At 47.0% G+C, this 25,316-nt stretch overlaps 1 protein-coding gene across 2 annotated transcripts in view; it reads left to right on the top strand.

The window, feature by feature from the left end:
* SMARCA2 (SWI/SNF related, matrix associated, actin dependent regulator of chromatin, subfamily a, member 2) overlaps positions 1–5,792 on the top strand; it is a 178,061-nt gene extending 172,269 nt beyond the window's left edge. For both annotated transcript variants that reach the window (XM_040988907.1, XM_040988908.1), the window contains 3 exons: positions 366–498; positions 3,756–3,898; positions 4,870–5,792. In XM_040988907.1, coding sequence (XP_040844841.1) covers positions 366–498; positions 3,756–3,898; positions 4,870–4,905 — 312 coding nt within the window. In that variant the 3' untranslated portion in view covers positions 4,906–5,792. The remainder of the gene's footprint in view (positions 1–365; positions 499–3,755; positions 3,899–4,869) is intronic.
* Positions 5,793–25,316: the final 19,524 nt, after the last annotated feature.

Genomic DNA, 25,316 nt, shown 5'->3' with positions numbered 1-25,316 from the left:
GTTTCCCAAGCTCCTCCTTGAGACAGGCAAGCTGGGAATCAAACCTGGCATACTGCAAGGTCAGACCAAGATAGCTTTTAACTGCCCAGCCTCAACAGCCAGCTGCAGGATCTGTGCGTTCTCTTTAGAGGCATTGCTTTTGGTCCACACACATGAAAACTTGTTATCCGCCCTCAGTGCCCCAGCACACAACACCCTTTTAACATGCTTGGGACTTGGGTCCCATCCTAACGGGTTTAGTACTTTCTTCTTTGCCTGTCCAGGAAGGTGTGGCAGCTGAAATTCCCATCACATCACACTGTGTGGGGCACACTGTTGTGGTGACTTAACCCTCGAGGTCTCACAGGTGCTACTTGATCCCTCAGATCTATGAAGACTCCATCGTCTTACAGTCCGTGTTTAAGAGCGCTCGGCAGAAAATTGCCAAAGAGGAGGAGAGCGAGGAGGAGAGCAATGAAGAGGAGGAAGAGGAGGAAGAGGAGGAGTCGGAGTCGGAAGGTGAGCCCCTTGCACATGCTTCTCACTCCTCCTGGCTCAGCCACCCTGGGCTGCGCCCAGCTGCTCACCTGTAAGATACAACTACCAAGAACATCAATGCAACATCAAGAGCAACAATGGCAACAGCTTAGGCTGTGATCCCGGAGAGCAGTCTGGCCCTGACATGCCCTACTGGTGTTAATAGCACCTGCAGGTATGCGGCTATGGGTATCAGCGCAGTGGCTCTCAACCCAGGAAAGCTCCCACCGTGTTAACCCACTGCTGCGTTCCAGCCCTCCTCCCACAATGAGATCCATTATACATTAAAATTCTCTGCATATTGCATTATTACAACATGATGTGGCCCCGAAGACCTGAGCCCTACGGCGCGCCTCCATTCTGTCACCCTGGTGCCAGCTACGTTGATAAGTTAAGGCTGCTTTTCCAAGTCTCAAATTCCTGTCTAATCACATTTTTACCCCAAAACCGCCCAGGAAATTCCATTCATTGCAGTCTGCTTCGGAAACAGTCCAGACTTGCTTTTGAAAGGAAAAAAAAAAACAAAAATCAGATTTCTAATTATATACTCCACACGACTTCAAGCCAATCTTTTTAATCAAAAAAAAAAAAAAGTATTTCTATTACCCAGTGTCGCTGTCCCACAGCGATGGACTTGGTGCACGGAGCCGATAATAACACACGTAGACCCTAACCAAAGTTTATTAGGAGTTGATACACTGGGAGTCCATATGGGATCAGGGACGAAGTGTTGAGCTCATCCACAAAAGCCATCAACTGTGTCCATACTCTTGATTGCAATTCCTTTCTTTTGTATATTCCACCAGGAATTCTCACTTACATACTGTTTACTCAACTGTTCCCATGCCAACCATCTCCCATCAGGGATACAAAAGGCAGCCACTTGGTTGTTCTCATGATGCAAATACTCTCCAATGAACTGCAAAATCCTTTGCTCCCTGACCTTCCAGGGTCACCATGTCCTCCCACAACCCAATATATATTTCACATGGGGACAAAATGCCTGTTTCGCTCTGCACAAAAAAGTTTGGTAGTCTCAAGTTTTCTACTTACTCAGACCATCTCCAGATGAATGAACACTTTGCCGTCTTTCCACAACAAGCTATAGTCGTACGCACCAAGGTACTTCAGAACAGGTTCCTGGAAGACAATAACAACCACCACCAAAGTTGGATGCAAAGAACATTTCAACGATCTAAACGAAAGCCGGTTTTAGGGCTCACGGATTGGCACATGGGTTCCAGCTCCCCACACAAGCTGCATGGCTCTAGGTCGTCTTACCTCCTGGCCATGTTTAGGGGATAATGGAGGGGCTGCATCTTCCTTGCATCTTTGTCTCCACCTTTTGCTGTTCATGCATTTCCCCTCACTGCTACCGCAGAAAGAGCTCCATGTGCACAGAGCGCTATGTTAGCAGAGGAACTGGCTGCTGGCACCAGCTTCCGTTTTAGAGGCCCTGCCTCTTGATGCACCCCCATGCATGGGAAGGCTTCTTGCCATCTCTATGGGACTCCTCGCCCGCCCCCCCCCCCACCAAAAAAAACAAAAAACAAAACAGCGGGAGGAATATTTTCTAACGAGAATCTATTCTGTTTGGGTCGGTGGAAAAGCAGCGGCCTTCCCCTACACCAGAATATAGATTGGCACCGCTCTTTTCTTTGCTTGCATTTCCATGCATGAAGAACCACATGGCCAGGGTCCCTAAGTTATTTGACAACAGCAGTCTAAAACTTTTGTCTGTGTTTTCACCTTTCTTTGTTGCACTTCAACGTCAGAATCACACAGAGAATGTTCCGTCTGCTGATTCACTCTCCACATGGCCACTACAGCCAGAGCTGGGCCTGTCCAAAGCTGTGAGCCAAAAACTTCTTCCTCGTCTCTCACATGGGGACAGGTGCAAAGCCACGGTACCTCCAGCAGCAGGGAGCTCAGTAGCAACTGAAGCCCCTATGCCACCAGGCTGGTCCCCACAGTCTATCATTTTTCCACTCAGACTCCTGCTGAGGGCCCAGCATAATGCCTTAAGCCACCCACTGCAGTACTGGTCCCAGGCCCAACTGCTCCACTTCCAACCCAGCTCCCTTCTGCTGATGGCCAGGAAGGAGCAGCAGATAACCCCCATCTTGGAGCCCGTGCACCCCCGACACTGTAGACCCAGAGGAAGCTGCTGCCTTCAGACTGGCCCAGCTCCAGCCATTTGTGGGGACCAAACCAGCACATGCAAGCTCTTTGCAATTCTGTAAAGATGTATCTTTCTGTATTAGAAGCACAAACAAAAAGTACCCTACAACTAGGATTCCCTCCCTGTTATCGACAAGGGAAATTACCTTAAAAGCATGTTTATTTCATCACACTTTCCAAACTATTTCGTACCACAATACATTCTTTTTCATCCACATAACATTCTGCCCTACACTGTTTGGAATGAGCCAATCCGAAGCCAGGAGCACAGAAGCTCGTCCTGGTCTCCCATGCAGGTGCAGGGTCCCAAGGCTTTGGCCTTTCCCAGGCCACAAGCAGGGAGCTGGATGGAAAGCGGGGCCACTGGGATTACAACCAGCACCCGTGTAGGATCCCAGCGTGAGTAAAGCGAGGACCTTAGCTGCTAGGCTATCACATTGGGCCCAGCTCAGGTTATCTTTAGTTTTGAAAGCCGGGCAGAATTCTACAACCCACATGAACATCCCACAATTCCATGTTCTATGAACTTTGGAAGCTCCTGCCTCACACAGGTTTCTCCCTCCGTAAAAAAATTTTTTTTTAATTTTTCTTTATCACCCTAAAGAGAAGTGGAGGTAGAGAGCTTAGCCATGAGGGAAGAAGAGAAGGGTTTCAAGTTGCTTTCTCAGTATTTAAGCTCGACTATGAATTTTCTTACTGCTGATGTCAACTGGAGCACTCAGCGACATATCTGGCTTTTTCCTGCCATTTCCGCAAGTCCTGCACACATCCCTTGGAGTAGGAAAGACATCCTAGTTCTGTCTCACATCAGGAGACAGCAAAAGGGTCCACCTGCCCCACCCCATCTGAGGCTATGTCCCCCTCCTGTGGCTTATGTCTGGTGACACTATCTAAATGGGGGGGGGAGCAAGCTTAAGAACAGGCCAGGAACATCGAGGTGGGACGGCCACTTTTCCTGGGCACCCCAGAACATCAGGGCCATCACCTGTGGGCTGCCCATCTTTCTCTACCTAGGCTGACAATTTCTCATGGTTTTGGTTTCGTTTGTTTTTGCCTAGCCAAATCGGTGAAGGTGAAAATCAAGCTCAACAAAAAAGATGAGAAAAGCCGAGACAAAGGCAAAGCGAAGAAAAGGCCAAATCGAGGCAAAGCCAAACCTGTCGTGAGCGACTTCGACAGCGATGAGGAGCTGGATGACAACGTAAGTGCTTCCGGGTCACAACCTCCCCATCTGTGCTAGATCTTGTCTCTGGTCGCATAAGGCACAAACAACTGGGGGCTTTGTGTCTTGCATTTAATACTCTGGAGAAATGTTCTTTAAAAAGGAGTGGGGGAGGTAAGGGACTTGATTCAGTAGCGTTTCATCTTCCCACACGCCTGCTTAGAAATTAACCAATGACTGTTTCACACACGTCATTGCCTGGCGTGGTGTTCTCAGATACAACTACAGCTAAGGGAAGAATGAGAACAAAGTGTCCCGATACCAGAGTTTGGACCCCGAGTGGCTACCTTGAGGTGCCAGTGATGGAGGGGTACGGGTCTTGAGACAGCTACCTTCCTGTACCCCCTGGCATCTTGAGATGGCACGCTCCACACACACACACCAACACCCAGCTGCTACACCGCAGGTCATCTATAACAAGACGAAGCCAAGCTTGTTCTCTAACCCAAGCTTGCGCCACACAACAGTCTCTAACAGCTGGCAGAAAAGTCTAGCACTGTGCCATTTCAGCCAGCCGGGTCCTTTCTTTCCACTTTCCCAGTCACCATGCCCAGCCTTAACCACTTGGCGCAATTATTTTCAAGATACATTTAAAGAGTCCTCGGTCTTTAGCCCACCTAGCAGTGGCAGCAGCCGCCGAAAGCGTGATCTCGTCCCTCCCGAATCATCCAAAACATAGGATTCCAAATAGATATTATTTAAAGCCACACTGAATGGTCTCAAACACTCAAGACAGCGGTGAGGATGGCACCAGGGTGTTTAGTTACCAACTCCTGGAGGCCTAAAGCTTGTTAGCACCACTCGTGCGTGCTCCATATGCCTACAGAAAGACTGGAGGCCTAGGCAGTTTCTCTCCTTTGCCTGTGCAGGACATATTAATGCATATTTGGTTTTTTTATTATTTTACATTCCTGTGATTATAGCTCACTTCCTCTTATTTTAACTCCTAGGAACAGTCGGAAGCGAGTGGGACAGATGATGAATGAACCCTATGGACCTTTTCTGACCCCCGCCATCCTCCTCGGTAAACCTGACTCCCTCCCCGCCCCGTCGCCCCTTCTGCCCAGCGAGCCTGTTTGTTGTACAGGTTCCTGGGTTGTACCATCATCGTCTATAAACTAGCTGTAGAATAGTGTCAGACAAACGTATGCTATCATGGTGTAAAAACACACGTGCAAACATTTGTAACATATGGTGACCAAATGGGCCTCAAAGATTCAAAGATGACAAAGAAAGGAAAAAAAAAACAAACTTTTGATGGAAAATGTGGGTGGATAGTATATTTCTATGGGTGCGTCTAATTTGCTAACAGTTGGATTGTGCCTGGTTTTATCACCTGTTCAGATAAAAAGATTTTTTTTTTTTGGTCTTTTGTAACGCTGATAACCAGGAGAAGCCATTAAAAGCCACTGGTTATTTCCGATCAGGCAATTTTCAAAGTTTTTATTTGTTCCTTTTTTTTTTTTTTTTTTTTTTTTACACTGTGGTACATATAAGCAACTTGAATAGGTGAGAAATGTATAATAGACTTCACCTACATAAACATTTTTTCCATTTTATGCTGTACAATCTGAAAAGAAATGCTTTTTCAATTGTATAAGATTTATGTCTATTGTAAACATCGCCTTTTTTTTTTTTTTGCTTTGGATTGAAAACAAAAAAAACTTTTTTGGTTGAAAACGCTATTGAATATTGCAATCTAGTGTCCTGGATGCCTTCTTTTGTCAGCCCGTTCTCCTCTGTCGCCAATGCGTTCTGTCTCCTCCCCACCCCACCCCCCCCTCAAGTGTACTTAACTTTGCTTTCTTTGCACAATGTCTTTGGTTGCAAGTCCTAAGGCTGAGGCAAATAAAATTCCAGTAATTTCAAAGGCCCTGATATGGCTGCTTTCCTAGCACAGAAGACTTCAGCTGGACACTTGTACCCTTTGAAGGCTCAAGGGGACAGCTGCCCGCAGAGCGCTGGGCAGGCTCTCGCCATAGAACACTTAGATGGGACAAAGAGGCAGCCAGTGTCATGGAATAGTCCACATGTGACTGTGGACCGGGCCACAGGTAGCCACTGCTCAACCTCACGGTGCCTTACGTTCTGTGAATGCATTGCCGAAAAAGGAAAACAAAAAAGATGAGGGAGCCAGAGCAACATTCGTGGATAACACTCACACAAAACTACACTTTGCTTTCAGAAATTTTTACACATTAGTCATTTCTTCCTGTGTCTTTTTTTTTTTTTGAGGTACCCCTGTAGAAAACTCCCTAATTCTATCTTTTCATTCTCAAAGCCAGCCGGAGTAGCCAAGTACAAAACTGGATCAATCAACACTCCAACATTAGCCCCTGCCACTGGGATCGGATGACACTTCCAATTGTGTCCTGCCCCCATTCCTACCTAAACCATGGGACATCAGTGGCAGTCATCCGAACACTTTATCCCATTATGTTTCAACAGTCTAAACAGAAAGACATCTCCCGGCCAACCACCAGCTGACTGCCCAATGGAATGAACGGCCATTTCCTTCCATCTAATTCACAAAGCTCTAGTTACATTTTCTCAGCTGTCTCACACCTCCCTTGCATTAGCCGTTAGCTAGCTACAGTCTTACCTGGGTTCATACTTTGCATTTGACTGCCATGTTTAGCCCAGTATCTGTGGGGTTTCTAAAAACCAGCCCCAAGAAGGGTTCACTTCTTTCTGAAGGAATAATTGACTCGACAGGGCAAAGTTTTGCCCCATCACCAGTGAATGCCCGGCAAAGAGTTTCCTTTCTTAGACGGACACTCAGGGTGCTTTCTTTTCAAACATGAGTGGTCAATGCTGTGTCCTTCACTGTCCCATGGAAAATGGAGGACCCAGAGAGAGAGAATTGCATGTCACTTAGTCAACATCGCGGTTGACCAAGTGGCGGCTCCTGTGACTCAAAGCCTCCTAGTTGAAATGTGCCTTTAATGTCGTCCAAGATTTTGCCGTGTTAGGAACAATGCTTTGTGAATTAAATGCCATCCGTGGAAAATCCAGAAACTTTCCCAAAACCAAAGAATAGTTTTCAGATATTTACTGAGGAGCCTTTTCTGATAAGGACAGAATCGGAGCTGCTCAAAATGCTGTCTCGCGACCTCTAAGTCCAGCTGCTTGGGAAACCTAGACTTTCTGCCTTATCTTAGAGACCCTAAATGGTGTGCCCAGCAATTTAACCTGCCCTCTCGGTGGTCCGGATACATATATCCCAGTTTGAAAAAAATCACTGTCCAAAAGGTATCTGTCATACTATGTATTACCCACAATTGCATTCCTTTAGAATAAGGCCATTTCATTTTGATTTCATGCACTCATCCACGTATATACTACACGTATATACTACAAGGTGGCAATTGTCATTTGCACTGGTTGATGAGGAATCATACTTGATGGAAATCTTTGGTATGCTCAGCAGAAAGATAGCCACGCCTCCCCTTTTGCGTAAATGTTACTTCAGCAAGAATCTGGCATGAAATTATACTGCACATATATACTGAAGCAATGGGAAAGTCTACTGATTTAAAATTTGCTCAGTAAGAGCTGCACCAAAGCAGATACAGTGCAGTTTTGGTCCTTGCGATGAGTTTACCTCATCTCTCAGGTTTTCACTGCTGGCTTGCTTGGGAAACGGTTGGTCACAAGAAATGATGACACAGATGACAAACAAGCCCGAAAGGGATTGACTGACCCAACCACGATGAACGTGGGTGAGGACAGAAGCCTTGGAGAAGGCTGAAGAGACGGTAAATCTATAGGAGAGATCTTCAGAAGGCTTGACAAATACAACACTGTGAAACCCACAAGCTTTTCCATCACACGCACCTCCTGTGAGCTTTCTGGAGACCCTTTCTAAATGAACCCCTTTATGTCACAGGTCTGTGTTACATATCACTTCCGCTAAGTGTTCCAGCTGAGTTTTTCAAGCCGAGTAAAGCAAGGCAGCTATGTCAGGAGAGCACAGGGAAGCCAGTTTTGTTAACAAAAAGCAGTGTTTATGATGTGCAAGAATGAGGTCTCTTCATCAATGAACCAAAGAACAGCTATGAAAAACTCACTGTGTCCGTTTCCGGTGTGACATGGAAGATCTCATTAACACAAGAGAAAGGTTCAAGAAACCAAAAAGCAGTAGCTCAGATCCGTCAGAAAAACTGCTCACAGACAAACCACTTGCCCCTACATTTACGACATAGGCAGGTAGGCAGAAAACCAGGTGCTGGAACAGCAACCCCAGAGCAGAAACCTCACCATGACTACGACCAGGGGAGCAAGATCTCGTCTGCTCCCTCACACAGTGCTGAAGGCCCAGTAGACACATGGGCAGTGAACAAACTCCATGGGCGTCCTATCTTACAGCGAATGCCACAACAGCATCCAAAACCCATCAGCTTCTGGCTCACAGTGGCCATCAGACATAACTTTATCCTTCCACAAGAGGGAGTATGGAATAGCAGGCAGGTGTAACTATATGCCCCAGATATTCTGATCTGAACTAAGCCTATCCACTAGAGAAGACTGGGAAGAAGTGAAGTGATCCACTCTACTTCCTTCAGTCTTCCTGTCTCTCCCTAGGGAAGTGAGAGCAAAGGCAAAAGCAAACGTGAGATGCCTATCCCATGCCTTTCCCATACCTATCCTGTGCCTATCCGATGGCTTTTATGCCAGTGCTGCCTAGCACCAGGTCCTACTCTCCAACAGTCTCTGTGCCCTAGAGTTTTTTTTTGGCTTTATGATTGTAACCCAACTTCCAACTCAGACGAGCTTACTGAACTGAGGGAGTGGTGCTGCTGAGCCTACAAGATCCCTCATCATGGGACGCCCCTAATCATGTAATTCCCCTGAAGATAACTTCTTCATGTTGGGGCTTGTCTTGAAAAGTTTCTTCGCAGGCTCCCCAAGCACAGAGCAAAACGTAGCCAACACCTTCCAGCGGCCCAATCTCTACCATCCTCAACATTTTCCCAAGGACCCAAGACCACTGCCCAATCAGAAAAGGCTCACACACATTGGTGACACACCGGGAAGTTGGATATGACCAAGTCTAGCTCGACTCTAAGAACCGACACACAGCCCCACAGAGAACACAGCAATGGTACCTTCCCGCCAGATTGCTCCATGCTTTGCAAGATACCTCCATTCTGTGGGGACTGACCCTCTGCCCGTACAACACAGACTCGGTGCCGAGGGTTCCACGGCAACTCCTCCAGTTCCTTTGGAGGTATTCTACACCAAGCAGCACTTGGGAGGCTCACATCCCCAGGGCACAGGATGCTTCTCTTCCCCAGTACCTCGCCACCACATTAATACAGATCGGTACAGGAATGCCGCAATGCAGTAAGGCAAACTGCACATCTAAGGCGACGATCCAAATACCTAGGTAAGGCCAGAGGTTTCAGGGGTCAAGAAAGGCAGCACGCCAAAGGACAGGTCAGTCTCTGACACCTACAGCAATCGAGAAACAGAGTCCAAGTCTAAGCCAGGTAAGCACAGAAGCACACACTATCACTGACTTAGTTTTTCAGGCCTGGCTTGCAGTAAGAACATGACAAGGCACACCAAAAGGCAACACATTCCGGAAAGACCAAGAAAACACCAGAAACAGAACATACAAGGATAAACAGAAGATAGGTCTATCCCAGTGCAACAAAAGGACATCTGCCTCGTTTTCTCGATGAGTATTTTTCATGACATTCTGAGGTCTCCAATATTTTTTTCTTCAGTACCACAAATTTCGAACTGATTTTTCTCCAGACTGATTAAACTATCCTTGTCAATAGCAGGGTGCTAGAATTGTAACAGCCAGGACAAAGATTTAAAAGAGCTGTGATCAAATACGCAGAAGGAGAGTAGAAGTAGTAGATGACTCGTAAGAATAGGCACGTAATGTGAGCATAGAAATAAACACCAAATCCAAATCAAAAGGAAATGCCAGAAATTAGAAAAAAACATTAAAACAGAAATGACAAATGTCTTCAGTGAACTCATTAGTTGGCTGGATGTGGCCACAAATTAATTAATAAGTTTTTTTGAAGATTTATTTTATTATTTTTTTATTGGAAAGGCGGATATACAGAGAGGAGAGACCCAGAGGAAGATCTTCCGTCCGATGATTCACTCCCCAAGTGAGCGCAACGGGGCCGATACTATGCTGATCCAAAGCCAGGAGCCTCTTCCGGGTCTCCCACGCGGGCGCAGGGTCCGCCGGGATTACAACTGGCGCCCATATGGGATCCCCGGGCGTGCAAGGCAAAGACCTTAACCACTGCGCCACTGTGCCACCGCGACGGGCCCACTCATTAGTAAGTTTAAGAAATATCAATAGGGGGCCCGGCGGCGTGGCCTAGCGGCTCAAGTCCGCACCTTGAACGCGCCCGGGATCCCATATGGGCGCCGGTTCTAACCTCGGCAGCTCCACTTCCCATCTAGCTCCCTGCTTGTGGCCTGGGAGGGCAGTTGAGGATGGCTCAATGCCTTGGGCCCCTGCGCCCGTGTGGGAGACCTGGAAGAAGCTCCTGGCTCCTGCTTTCCGATTGGCTCAGCTCTAGCTGCTGCGCTCACTTGGGGAGTAAACCATTGGGTGGAACATCTTTCTCTCTGTCTCTCCTCCTCTCTGTATATCTGACTTTCCAATAAATAAATAAATCTTTAAGAAAAAAAGAAGTATCAATAGCAACATAAACCGGCTAGTTAAGACTGGGCACGGAATCTAAAGAAAGGGTTCTTAAGAAACAGAGGGGCGGGATGCTTCTGCTGGGACCCTGCAGCCAGGCTCTTAGGAACTGAGGGATGCAGCCAGCAGGGGCTTGCAGGAGGACCGGGGTACTCACGGCCAGGCAGGCGGAGAGAATCTGGGGATTTTCCCATTTGCTTCATCCCAGCTGGGAAGTGGGTACCAGAGTCGCGGAAAGTGGAGCTCTGGATTTGCATGTTGGACCGGGGCAGTGGTGGACTAGGCAGGGCAACCCATGTGCTGCCCAGTGTGGGGGCTATGGCTGGATCAGGCAAAGAGGTAAGGAGACGCCATACTATGTGTGGCATGAAGTATGTTTTGATCAAGTACAAGACAGGAGCTTGGAGGTTCCAGACAGAGCACATGGCAAACACGAATGGGTAATGCACACCATGGTAACCTGGTTCGATTCCCAGCTCTGCTCCTCACGACAGCCTATGTGCATCCTGCGAAAAAGCAGTGGTGGCTGATCTGTTTGGGAAACAGGCTGAGTGGGAGGGAAGGTCCTCATTTTGGACCAGTCTTGCCACCGCTGTTGCACGCATTCCAGGAATAAACCACAGATGAGTGCTCTCGTTTGTCCGTCTCTTTCAAATAAATTTAACTTGTGAAATACTGCAGTGGGTTCAATTCTACTGCGTGTGACAGCCAGCTTGAGTCCTAGCTGCTCCACTTCCAATCTTGTTCCCTGATAATGTGCCCACAAAAGCAGCTCAAACTGTCCATTTTAAAAAATTATATATAGTTTGAAAGGCAGAGTTATACAGAGGGAGAGATCTTTCCACTACTTCACCCCGCGAAGGTTCCAACAGACTTGGGCCAAGTTGAAGTCAGGAGCCAGGAGCTTCTTCCAGGTCTCCCATGAAGGTGCAAGGGCTCAAGCCATTCATAGCTGCCTTTCGAGGTGCTTCCACAGGGAGCTGAATCAGAAGTAAAGCAACAGACTACAGGCAGCGCCCATACGGAATGCTGGCAATGCAGCAGATGTGAACTTTAACACATAAAATCTAGGGAAGGGCCTGGCAAAATAGCCTAGTGGTTAAGATCCTCACCCTGAATGCACCAGGATATCATACGGGCACCAGTTCTAATCTCAGCGGCACTGCTTCCCATCCAGCTCCCTGCCTGTGGCCCGGGAAAGCAGTCGAGGACGGCCCAAAGCTTTGGGACCCTGCACCCGCGTGGGAGACCCAGGAGGCTCCTGGCTTCGGATCAGCTCATCTCCAACCACTGCAGTCACTTACAGAGTGACCCATGGGACGGAAGATCTTTCTCTTTTTCTTTGTATATCCGCCTTTCCAATAAAAAGAAATATTAAAAAATCTAGGGGAAAGGTGAATGGGTTTTTGCAAAGCTCACAATTACATTGCATTTCCCAAATATCATGGCAGCACAAGGATAATGAAAGAAAATTTTTCATGTTGAAACAATCCACTTAGAACTGCATACCCAGGCAATCATTCTTTAAAGATGAAGAAATTAAGACCATCTTAGACCAATAGCTGAGGTCTCTGTCATCAGCAGGCTTGCTTTCAAAGGAAAGTTCTTCTGAGAAAAGTCAAACAGCATAGAGACAGATGTACGTAAAAAGGACGAGTCTTAGAGAAAGGGTAAACAAAGTGAAAGTGAAACAAGATCTTTTGTCCTTTGAACAAAAAAGATTTGGAAGGCAGAGGAGAGAGGGAGAAAAAGAGAATTCTTCATCCATTGATCGTTTCCCAAATGGTTGCAACAGTCAGGGCTGGGCCAGGCTGAAGCCAGGAAGTTCATCCAGGTCCCCCACGTGGCCCCAAGGACTCCAGCCAACTTCTGCTGCTTTCCAAGCAACATGAGCCAAGAGCTAAGAAGCTGAGCAGCTGGGACTCCAACTGGCACCCAAATGGGATGCCGCTGCCTTACCTAGCAGCAGTTTCACGCACTACACCACAGTGCCAGCCCCCTTGCTCATTCTTACTTAATCTAACAGCTTCCAAATAATAGCACCAGAATTACAGCTCACTTACGGGTAAGTGACTGGAATGACAACCGTGCCGTCAAGCATGGGTGGGAGGACCCGGGTGTATGTGGATGCAAGCGACTTGTACCATCAGAAACGGTGTGTTTTGCAAGTAAGTCTTGCAATAGCTGGAAAAGCATATTGTACACTGTAAAAAAAAAATCATTTAGAAAATTTAACAAGCATGACTGATGAGGGGGAGGGAGATGGAATCATGCCCAAAAAAAAGGTTCAAGTGAGAAGCGCGCAAGGATAAAAGACAAAAAAAAAGGAAAGGAAAGGGTAAAATTAAGACACAGCAGGTATAGACCTAACAATATGACATCACTACTCACCTTGGGGGACGTGCGTCTATCACAGCCAGATGTAAAGATACAATGCAGGATGCATCTCTACGTCCAGGTCAAAGATGGACTCCCAATGAAACTGTTTACTGTATCTGGACAATAGGATGCTGGGCTTTGCCATTGTCCATGCCCGCAATGATGGACATATGACTGCGTATGAAGGACTATACTATAGTAATGCCATAGGGGAACCCAGCGAGTGGGGGGAAGGTATTGGGGAGGGGATAAGGGAAATCCCAGGGCCTATGGAACTGTATCATAAAAGAATCATAATAAAAGAACAATTAAAAAGGTAGGTGCAGAAAAACAAATGAGAGAAATACAATGTGTGTGTGTGTGCTCAACCCTGTCTTTCAAATAAATCGTGTCTATAAAATAGAATCAGGAAATAAGCCAACATCAAAAGCAGACACTGAGCGGACCAAAAGCAAAACTAAACTCCATGCTGTCTACGAGGAACCGATATTCAGGAGACAGACTACAAGAATAAATGATGAGCTACCACACTAGTGGGAATACATAGTAAACCAAGAAAATGAGCAGGGATTAAAAAAGATATGACATGCTCCCCCTGTAACGCAACTCTGGAAATTTTCATTTGCTTCCTTTCTGCTCTACTCATGTTCCTCCATCACAAATTCACTACAGTGTGATTTACACACCGCAAGTTCTGTACACGAGGGGATGTAACACACTGGAGAATGCCGTTGCCCGTGACACCAGCTTTCCATAGGAAAACAGGTCGAGTCCCAGCTGCTCCATGTCCAACCAAGCTCCCTGCTAACACAGCAGGGAGAGCAGAAGCTGGCCTAGGTACTTCGGCCCCTACTGTCCACTTGAGACACCTGGACGGAGTTCCTGGCTTGGAGCTTTGGCCATGTCCAGCTTCCCCACCCCACAGCCATTTGGGAAATCAATTAGCACTTGTGCAAGTGTATATCTTTCTGTCTGTCATTCTTTCAAGTAGACAAGATAAATCTCTAACCAAAAAATCTGTCCCTTAAAAAATTAAAGTGGGGCCTGGCATGGTGGCCTAGCGGCTAAAATCTCACCTTGCATGCACCGAGATCCCATGTGGGAGCTGGTTCTAGTACCATGCTTTAACCAACTGAGCTAACGCGCCATCTGGGAGCTGGTTCTAATCCCTGCAGCCCCGCTTCCCATCCAGCCCCCTGCCTGTAGTCTGGGAAAGCAGTCAAGGATGGCCCAAAGCCTTGGGTTCCTGCACCCGTGTGGCAGACCCGGATGAAGCTCCAGGCTCCTGCCTTCAGATCAGCTCAGCTCCAGCTGTTGTGCTCATGTGGGGATTAAGTCAGACCGAAGATCTTCTGTGTATCTGACTTTGCAATAAAATATAAAAAATCTTTAAAAAAATAGAGTGGACTATAGTAAGCATCTCTGATATTCCAGAACAAAGCTGTGCCCTCATCCAAGCAGGTTTTCTGTCTTTCTGCCCATGCATTCTCAGGCAATGACCCTTCTGTGTTCTGTCACCATGACTGAATCTTCTAGAATCCCATAGGAGCAAACTCCAACACTGCTTGGTTTCACGTTGATTTTTCTTAGGTAACAAGATTTTTGAAATGCATTTACTTCACATGAAAATTATTTTATTTAGCTGTTCAACAACAGATGGGCACTGCTGTGGTTAGAGTTTCGGCTATTATTTTCGAAGAAGGCTTCTATCATAACTGATGAGCAAATCTTTCTGTGGATGTATTTTTAAATCCTCATAGGTGACTACTGTACAACGGGTTGTTATGTGGAAGGATATTACAAGACAAAATGAACTGAAAAAAGCAATGGACCAACATAAAACCCTGAGCCCTGACCTCATGTAAATATGTACTCAGTGAATCTAGGGAGATTTCTACAACAAAACACGGACTACTACATTAGAAAAAGAATTCTTCCAAAGGCTGGATGATCAAAATTTGATCACATGAATTTTTCAAAAAGGAAAGCCCTTTGCCCTTCGGAAGACAGGAAAATCCCAGATCAAGTTAGAAGTAATGCATGAGTGTCTGACCACTCAATGAAGACAAGCTGCTCAACAGGACAGGAAGCCAAAAATTCAAACAGCTCCTTTACAAAAAGCAGACACTGATGGATGAAAGATGCTTAGCAGCCGTATCCTCACAAGACAAAACAAGCCACGAAGAGATAGTGCTAAACGCAGTCAAGAAGACTGGCAACAGGCAGGAAACACTGTAGAGGCCAGCACAATGGCTTAACTGACTCATCTTCCACCCTCGAGCGCCAGCATTCCAAAAGCTACCAGCTGATCCATTTCCCGTTCAGCTCCCTATGTGCAGCCTGGGAAAGCAGCACAGGATGAACCAAAGCCTTGCAAACACTATTCCCACGTGGGACACCCAGAAGAAGCTCCTGGCTTCCGATCAGCTCAGCTCTGGCCATTGTAGCCACTTGGGGGGGGGGGTGTATCAGTGGATGCAAGCTCTTGCTCTGTCTCTCCTTCTTTCTGTAAAAGTGCCTTTCCAATAAAAGATAAAAAAGTAAATGTTAAAAAATAATTCTACGTTTCCTCTCTACTACTACTCAAAGCTCTGCCGTTTAGCACCATGCAGACAGCGTCTTCTCTATCCGAGCTTCCAAAAGGGATTTTCTCAGAGTGGTAGCTGCGGAGTGGAGAGACAGATTCAATCGTCTCTCTGTGGGGTGGCCACAAGTTTGTTGTTTGCTTATGTAGGCAAGCATCAACTATATCTATGCTTACTATTAAACAGATTCAAGCGTGAACACCCTATTAATAAGTACCGCTTACGAAAGGAGGAGTCCAATGGAAAAATCCCAAGGCACAAGTTCTTTTCTGGATCCTATCACAGCATGAGGACATGACTGCACTCCAAGGGAACTTCAACAGAGTTGCAAAAATGCAATTAAGATTATTTTGACCTCTTTCAGTCTATGGTGGCATCTTATTGATTAATTTCCCCCCTTCTTCAGTAATTAGAAGACATATGCCATGGATGACACCTTTAATAAAACGTTGCAGTTTTTCTTAAAAACATCATATGAAGTTACTTCCGGAAGTTCATGGGGGGAAAAAAAATGGATGAAATTTCAGTGCATTCTGGTGCAAAATGTTTGAAGCCGGTCCGTTTTTTTTTTTTTTTTCAAAATATGCTTTACACGTGGACTTTTTGAGGTTGTGCTCTACATAACAGATCAATATTCTTATTTATTTGAAAGGCAGAGAGGTAGAGAAGGTGGTAGACAGAGGACATTGAAAGAGAGAATTGTGCATCTGCTAGCTCATTCTGCATACGTCTGTAACAGTTGGGGCTGTGTCCTGGCAAAATCATGAATCTGAAATTCTGCCCAGGTCTCCCAGGTGGCCGGCAGGGACCCCCAGTACTTGAACCACCCATTGCCGCCTCCTAGGGTACGAACTAGCAGCAGGCTGGATTGCAAGCCGAGTGGGAATCTGGACCCAGACACCCCAGGAGCAAATGTGGGTGCCTTGAAAATCACTTCAACTATTGCACAACCCTTTCTCCTTCACATTTTTTCCCACCAAATAAGCTTATTTTAAAACCCATGTCTCTACACTTTTCCAAGTGCCTTCATAATTAGATAGGGAACTTTACACATGATCTTATACTTGGTCTTTATTCTCGCTTTTGCGACAGCACGTAAAGACAGCACCGTGTATTGCAGTATAGGATCGTAACTAAGCCATCTACACTGATGGGATGTTCTGCTTGTCTCTGTATTTTGCTGCTAAGTATGATGAATACTCTAAGTAGGGTAAAACCCACAGAGATCAACTCTGGTGATTGGGAGAGCGGCCAAGGAGCGTCTATGGAGAACCGGAGACCTGCTTGGACACCACATGGGAGCAAAGAGCCAAGTCATAGCATTCTTGGAATTTCAATCTGCACAGGCTAGGGAGGTCTGCACGACTTGCCATCCAATGAGTGGCCAAAGAATGTGCAGATTTCACAGTCTGACACAGGTCTGCCCTAGTGCCCTCGAGCTGCAGTTACATGCAGATCTTGTTATTTCAGGGATGCTGGGCACCACTTACTTAAAAAAAAATTAAGATGTATTTATTTTTATTGCAAGTCAGGTTTACAGAGACGGCAAAGGATTTTCTGTCCACTGGTTCACTCCCTAAGTGGCCACCACCGCTGGAGATGAACCAATGCAAAGCCCGAAGCCAGGAGCTTCTTCTGGGTCTCATTCAGATCAGGGGCCCAAGGCTTTGTGCCGTCCTCAACTGCTTTCCCAAGCCATAAGCAAGGAGCTAGATGGGGAATGAAACAACCAGGATATGAACCAGCATCCACGTGAGATCCCAGGACATGCAAGTCGAGGGTGTTAACACTAGGCTATGGCACCAGACTCGGTAAAAATTATTTTTAAGCTGTTTCATGTCATTTTGTTTTCACCTGTTTAAAAACAAATTTGGGGCCCAGCACAATAGCACAGTGGTTAAGGTCCTCGCCTTGCACGTGCCAGGATCCCATATGGGCACCGGTTCTAATCCTGGCGGCCCCGCTTCCCATCCAGCTCCCTGCTTGTGGTCTGGGACAGCAGTCGAGGACGGCCCAAAGCCTTGGGACCCTGCACCCACTTGGGAGACCCGGAAAAGCTCTTGGCTTCTGGCTTCTGATTGGCTTAGCTCTGGCCGTTGCGGTCGCTTGTTGAGTGACCCATGGGATGGAAGATCTTCCTCTCTGTCTCTCCTCCTATCTATATCCGGCTTTCCAATAAAAATGAATAAATCTTAAAAAAAAAAAGACATTTGAGTTCCTTTCTATTTTATTTGAGGAAGGGAAGGAGAGGGAGAGGGGGAGGGGAAAAAGGGAGTAGAGAAGAGGGAAGGGAGAAGCAAGAGCGGGGTAGAAAGACAGTGCAAGCAAGAGAGATCTTTCCTGTACTGGCTCAGTACGCCCCTAGCAAGCAAGGCTGGACAAGGACAAAGCCAGGAAACCAGAAATCAGGCCAGGTTTTTCGGAAAGATGGCAGAGATCCAAATCCTTGGGTCTGCACCTCTGGCCTCCCAGAAAACATCGATAAGAACCTGCATCCCAAGCAAAGGAGCCTGGACTTGAACCAGACACTACAGTGTAAGGTGTGGGTATCCCAAGCGGTGACTAAAGCCACTGTGCCAGACGTGGCTCCCGCCTCCAGTCTGTGACTTGCTGGACTTGGGCAAGGTCAGCCCATTTCCACGTCTGACCAGTGCAACAGCATCGGTGATGCTGGCCTCTGGAGCACATTTGAGGATGATGACCAGGCGGGAAGGAGGGAGTGCCTGGCTGAATTCAGGTAACAGAGCATTTGATCGGAGAGATAGGGCTACAAAAACTGGAGCCTTTTTATTCCCAGTTCAAATAGGCTGATGTCTTGGAAAAAAAAAAATCCAGATGCCCAAGTCTCTGTAGGAAAATCATGTAAATATTATACATGCTCTATGGTTGTATTTCTGCCTGGTAATAAGCAACAGAGTCAAATCTTGGATGTCCTTTCTTGAAAGATTAGGACATCCCAATGCACTCATTTATGATCCTGAGGCCACTCCTGGCATTCCGTTTGCATGCTAGAGCCTAGAACTTCTGCACCCCTTTGGGTACCTAACAGACCACCGTCTATTGCCCCTTCCTCTGCAAATCTACACCTGTGATCCTGCATCTGCGACACCCCCAGCATCACCGGCTCCCTCTCACGTCTCTGGCTTCTGCAGAGACATGCTTTCCTCTGCAGCACGCTGTGCCTGCCTCCTGCCCCACTGAGGATTAAGTGCTGCTTCGGCAGGCTCTCAGAGAAACCTGCTTTTCCCCAACAATGCGAGGAAGGTTCTCACGAGTTCACTGCTTTTACTCATGCTGAGTCTTGCTCAACACTAGGCACTCCTTAAAGCAAACAGACCACTTCTTCCTTACTGGCCAGAGTGCACCGACTCTTGGAGTGGCTGGAATTCAATGCATGGACCAAATGAATCAAGACAGGGAGAAGTCTTTAATATGGTCCAACCTTTGCCTTCCTTCTAGGTAACTGGAATGGAATCCTTAGCTGTATTCCAAATTCTAGAAGCAACAACAATAACAAAGGAAGCTGAAAACTAATTCGGTTTCCCTTTAGACGGCGGTGTAGAAAAACAAAGACACTGTTTGGGAAGCTCAGTTGTCTGGGACCAACCCAGTGGCGCTGCAAGCTAATCCTCTGCCCATAGTGCTGGCATACTATACAGGCATCAGTTTCCAATCCAGCTCCCTGTTTGAGATCTGGGAAAGCAGCAGAAGATAATAAGCCAAGTTCCTGGGCCCCTACACACCTCGGCAGAGACCTGGAGAATTTCCAGGTTTTGGGCTGACTCAGCTCTGGCCTTTGTGGCCATTTGGGGAATGAGCCAATAGAAGGAAGGGGTCTAGCTTTTGCTCCACCTCTCTGTAAATATGCCCAAATGGGGCGTGGGCCACACCAGCCTGAGCTGGGCTGCAACACCCACCTGTGAGAGCTGACACTGGGGAGGGCCATGCCAGGCTGGGTCATAACTTCCACCAGCAGATGTAAGATCCAGGACTGGGAATGGGCCTGACAGGAGAACTCTGGGGACTCCCCTATTAGGCTGTAGCTCCCACTCATGAGTGCAGCATCCAGCACCTGCTGGTACTGCCAAGAGCCAGAATGAGTGGGGGACAGGCCAGGCTAGATCATGACAGACGCCTGCTGGGTCTTGGGGTAAGCCAGGCTAAGCTAGGAAGAGCTGGAATAGGTGTGGGCCAGTCTGGCTGGGCCGCCAAACCCACTGCTGAGTACCAGGACTGGAGACAGGCCTTGTCTGACTTGGCTGCAATAGCCTTTGGCACACACAGGTCTGGGGCTGGGAGTAGGCATGGTAGGGGAATTTGGGGAACTCCTTGGTAAGTCATAGCTCCTGCTGGGAAATGCAAGAACTGGAGTTAGGGGCAAGACAGGCCAGGGTAAGCTGCAGCACCTGTTATTATACACGTGGGGCAGGCCGACAGCTGGGCTGGACTGGGCTGCCTTGCAGTACACTGGCATGAGTGAGCCAGAATGGTGTGCAGGTCAGGTCAAGGTGGGCCACAACATGACGGCTGGGTCTAGAGATGTGCTGAGCTGAGGCAGGCTGCAGCATCTGCTACTGCATGCCAAGACTGGGGAGCAGGTCATGCCAGACTGGTACATGCAAGACTCAGGGATGGGAGCAGGCTTGGTAAAGGAATTGTAGGGACTTTCCTGCTGGGCTGTTGCTTCTACTGGCAAGCATAAGAATTGGGCCTGGAAGTGGGGCATGCCAGGCTGAGCTAAGCTGCCACCTGCTGGAGTGCACAAGAGCCACGGTGGATGTGGACTGGTTGGCTTCGGCCACAACACCCACTGGCAAGTGCCAGGACGTGGTGTGATGCGTCTCAGGCTGGACAGCAGGACTCCCTGGCAAGCCTAAGATCTGAATTTGAGTGGACCTGGCAGAGGAACTTAGACACTCCTCTCCCAGGTGATACACTGCCTGATGGTGAGCATGAAAATCAGGGCTGGGATGGACCAGGCTGTAACAAGGTGGCAGCGTCTAATGGCATACATGTGGGCCTGGTCTGAGGGCAAGATAGCCTCAGCTAAGCCACAGCACCCATGGGTATGTGCAAGGATTTGATGGAATGCGGATGAGCTAGGTTAGGCCATGGCTAACACTGTCGTGTGCAAACACCAGGGCTGGGGACAGGCCTGGTGTAGGCTACTTGGGGGCTGCCTTGGCTAGCCATAGCCCTCTATTGGTCAGTACGAAGACCAGGCCTGAGGTTAGCTGGGCTGAGCTAGGGTGCAATACTCATTGGTTTGCACACGAGAGGAGGGTGGGGGTGAAATTGAGCAGGCAGCCTGGCATCTCCTGGTATGTGTGAGGGCTGGGGCAGGTGACAGACTGAACCTGTTCCTACACTCATTGGCAGACACAAGAGTCAAGTCTGCAATCATGCCACACAGATTTCTTTATGACTAATAAAGTTAACTTGATAACTGGACTCAAACCCTAGGCACAGAGAAAAATGACAAGATACGTGGTGCAACTTTTGAGTGCATTTGTTGGGACGGGGCCTCCTTCAATGTTGGTACGTCAGTAGAGGACATAGAGTGTCTTGTCAAAGGATTACAAAGTGCAACAGGTCGGACGATTCTCCTGGCCAAACTTAGCAGCAAATGCACTAGGTCCATGGTTGTGCTAGGTGAACTTGGTTAGCCAACAGACCCTGGAGAGATTTTCTCAATCCTGGTGCAAGGAAGACAACAAGGTCTCAGAATTATCAAAACCACTCAAGTAACATCCTCAGGACATCCTTCCCCACAACAGGTTCTCTAAGGCATCACCAAGGACCACCCAGCATCCCAGGTGCTGACGTAGCTGACAGCAAGGAACGGTCCCATCCCATTCCCCCACTGTGGACACAGGAGAAAAAGGAAGAAATTAAGAAACATACATTTGTCCCACCCACCTCGACCCTCCTCACGCTAACCAGAGGCCCACATTTTTCCCTCTCAACTATGTAAATGATACTAAAAATTATATTTACAAGACAAACAAAATTATCCAACCCTCATTAGCTTCCAAGAAGTTATTTAGAAGAAATATCCTATGAAGGTGAAGTTCAACAGGTATCATTAGCAGGACTACATTCTGGAAACACTGTAGCAGTGTAATGAATCCAGAAAATCCATTCTTGAAAGTCACACCTCAGTAAGTATTAGGAAATTTACACCAAGAGTAAAATTACATATCAGTATCAGGCTGTTTTTGATCTCCTCTGTCTATGCTTTCATCTGTTTGACCAATATCCAGGCAATAGCTCTGAAAACAAAAAAAGCATAAAAACCGAACCACCTGCTCTTAGGAAGCTCACCGAGTGGAGAAGACATGAACACCCCAAATGCAGCTTAGCATCTGAAGGGGCCAGTGTCCTGTGACAGGTGAGGAGTGTCACGTGGAAAGCCACAGAGCATCACTCTTCCAGGCAGGGTGGAGCTCAGGAAAATCACACAGTCTGGAAACTTGCAACAAGATTCAGAATATGTTCATGGCCAGAAAGGGTAGGACAAAGAGGATGTATACGTGCAGAGAACGAGAGAGAGCCAGCAAGCGAGACAGACGAAGAGATAGCACCCATGTACGTATTACTTCCCAAAGGCCCGCAGTAGCCAGGGCCTGAAGCCAGGGCCAGAAACTCAGGCCCAGTCCCCTAGGCAGGGAGCAGGAACCCCGCTATTTAAGCCATTATCAACATCCCTTAGGATGTGGAACAGCAGGATCCCAAGTCAGAAGCAGATCCAGAACTCCAATCAGGATGCACATGTTCGAGGTGGCATCTTAGGAAAGGCATATCAGATTTAGGGAGAGAAGGAGAGACAGAAAGACCTTCTGTCTGCTGGTTCACTCCTTAAATGGCTGCAGCAGTTGGAGCTAAACAGAGCTGAAGCTAGGAGCCAGGAACTTCTTCTACGTCTCCCATGTGGGTGCAGGGTCCCAATGCTTTGGGCTGTCCTCTGCTTTCCCAGGCCACAAGGAGGAAGCTGGATGGGAAGTGCAACAGCTGGGACACAAACCAGCTCCCATGTAAAACCCCAGTGCTTGCAAAGTCACAATTTAGCCATTGAGTCATCACACCAATCCCAGCAGTGAGTTTTATAAGCATCCTCAAATATTCTTTAAGAAGCTAAATTCATTTTCAAGCATATTTTATATACATACATTAATGTCCGGGACAGCACTCTACTTTAAGAAAACAAGCCCTGTGTGAAAACCCTAGGAAAAAAAAAAAAAATCAAGATTTCCAACTCAGCTTTGCCAGGAGTTACTTGGTGACCTTGAAAAGTTTTGTAATCTTTGTCAACTTCAGAGCTGCCTCCTCTGTAAGCTGAGTGGATAATAAAAGCTCTGCAAAGTCCATCCTTCAATGAGCGTCTATATTCTAATTTTTCATGCTGATTCGATTTGGCGGCTAAACGCAATTAGTTTTGCTATGTGCTTCACAATAAATTCAGGCTTTGGAATCCTTCATTATGCAGAGAGGTAGTCATGTCGTATTGCTTAGGAGACAAATGAATTGTCAACTTGATTCTTGAGGGAATGATTAGAGATTATGTGTCTGGAGGGAAAAAGTAACTCTTATTCAAAAGTGGAATAATAACATTAGAAGGTCCTGAAAAGACGACTGGAATAGTCTTTCGAGTCAGATAATTAAACCAAGAAGATTGCATGACTACGTTCCCAGATTCAAATGGCAACGGGCGATGCACAGGCTGTGAAGTAGAGGGTATTTCATCTGTCCTGACTGGGTAGGGGAGAAAGAGGCAGCAAGAGGATCTATTTCATCCAGTTTATTACATTCTCAGGATTGCAAGAAAAACCTTCATTAATGATCCCAACCTGAATGTTCATGCTGCTGTGTTTACTCAACACCTCATGTCACTGGCGGAGACACTTGCTGTCAGCTATGTGCAAACAAGTGATATTAAAAGCCTTCCATGCAAAATTACTCTCCAGTGTCATTTCGCTTAACCCTGGCTACAGATCTGGCAGTACTGAGTGACGCCTACGAACAGAGGTGGACTCACCCTCCAGATTCCAATCGAGAGAAGCCTGAAAGAGGCATTTCATCAGGTGTTAAGGTGCATGTCTGGTTCTTTTTGCAGCCCACTTATGCATTTTGGCAGAGCATTTTTTGGGAGCATGCTCTGCTATGAAAAAAAGCTTTTTGAAAAAATAAAGACTTCAAGAAATCAAGCCAATACAAAAGGAACCTCCAATTGGTGTGTTTTTTTAAACCAAGTAGCTGGGCTGAGATTTCAGAAACCAGGAAAGATTCCCGCACTGTGACATCACTAAGGCAGTAGTACCGTGCCCCAACGCCCTTTCTATGAAGCTGCAATAAAACACCTTTTTATTGATCTGTCTGATCCATGCTCAAAAACACGCACATAGGATGCGCACACCGGCACATAGGATTGCCACCCCGTTCTTCCACACTTCAGCAGATGTAGCTGCTCACAGTGGCAGGGGAAGCACTCCTAGGCAAGAGAGAAGAACCCCAGAAGCAAAGTAGGGCCAAAGCAGTCAGAGGATTCCAAGAGGCCTCAGTGGCTGGGAGCTGATGCAACTGACTTTGTCTACAAGCCAAGAATAAAACCTGTGGCAGAAAGCAAGTACTGGGGTGAGAGAAGTCCCTCCAAGTCACAAGGATGGTCCCTCCTTCCCTAGTTCTATCGTAATGATGGGCAGGAATGTTATTTTGCTTGGGAGAGCATGTGTCATAGTGAGATTTGGAGCCTCATGGATCTGAAAAAAAAATCCCACTCAGCCAGGTGAGTGAATGAGGCAATGCAACTAAGTTCTTGGCACATGGGTGCCACGCTAGAGATGTTTCACAGCTGCGTTCCAATCTCTTGGTCTAATGGCAAGCCTTACTGTAAACCTCTTCCACGTTCACTGTAAGGTTTATGAATTGTCTGGACAACATGTTCAACACATGGATTAAACAATGTTTTCTAGACAATGCTATGTATCTTGGGCTTTTCACTAACTACTGCTAAGTGGAAATAATACCTTCTGTTTTTTTTCCAGGGTTTATTGCATTAGTTAGTCGAAAGGCAGGGTCACAGACAGAAGGGAAGATATAGGGGCATCTTCCACCCATTGGGTCACTCCTTAAATAGAGAGACCAGGATGGGGCCAGGCCATACCCAGGAGCCAGGAGCTTCATCCAGGTCTCCCACATGGGGGAAAAGTTGCACACGTATTTTTACCTTCTTTTGTTGCTTTCCAAGGTGCATTAGCATAGAGCTGGACCAGACATGGAGAAGCCAAGAATTGTACCAGCACTCCTATGGGATGCTGACATTATGGGCAGCTCATCCTCAAAGCCAGCCACTTAATTATACTTTGCAATTTCATTTTGACTTTATGCAGTTCCAAGTGTTGTTCTAGCAAAAGCTGTCAACTTGGGTTCTCTGAGATACACGTTTCCTATGCTACACCCAGAGGCAGCAAGCACGGAGGGTTAAACAACTTGTGCAAGGTCACTCTGTAAGTATTGATGCCAAGACATAGGTAGACAGGCTGGTGCCACAACTCCTCCTTGTTTCCAAACCCCTCTGCAAGCAGCTTCCCAAGCTGTCCATGTTCTTCTTTATTTAGTGCACGGCATCCAGATCTAAGCCATGAATCAGCCTAGAATCAACAGAACCCTGAAATGCCCAAGCTCATTTATTGTCAACCTTAGAGACAGAATTTATCCTTGGGAAAGGACGATTCTGATCACTGTAAATTCTTAA

Source organism: Ochotona curzoniae, unplaced genomic scaffold, assembly GCF_017591425.1.
Source record: "Ochotona curzoniae isolate NIBS_2020 unplaced genomic scaffold, NIBS_Ocur_1.0 contig_50, whole genome shotgun sequence".
Classification (NCBI taxonomy): Eukaryota; Metazoa; Chordata; class Mammalia; order Lagomorpha; family Ochotonidae; genus Ochotona; species Ochotona curzoniae.
The sequence above is the reverse complement of the archived record's forward strand: the minus strand, read 5'-3'. Positions and strand labels throughout refer to the sequence as shown.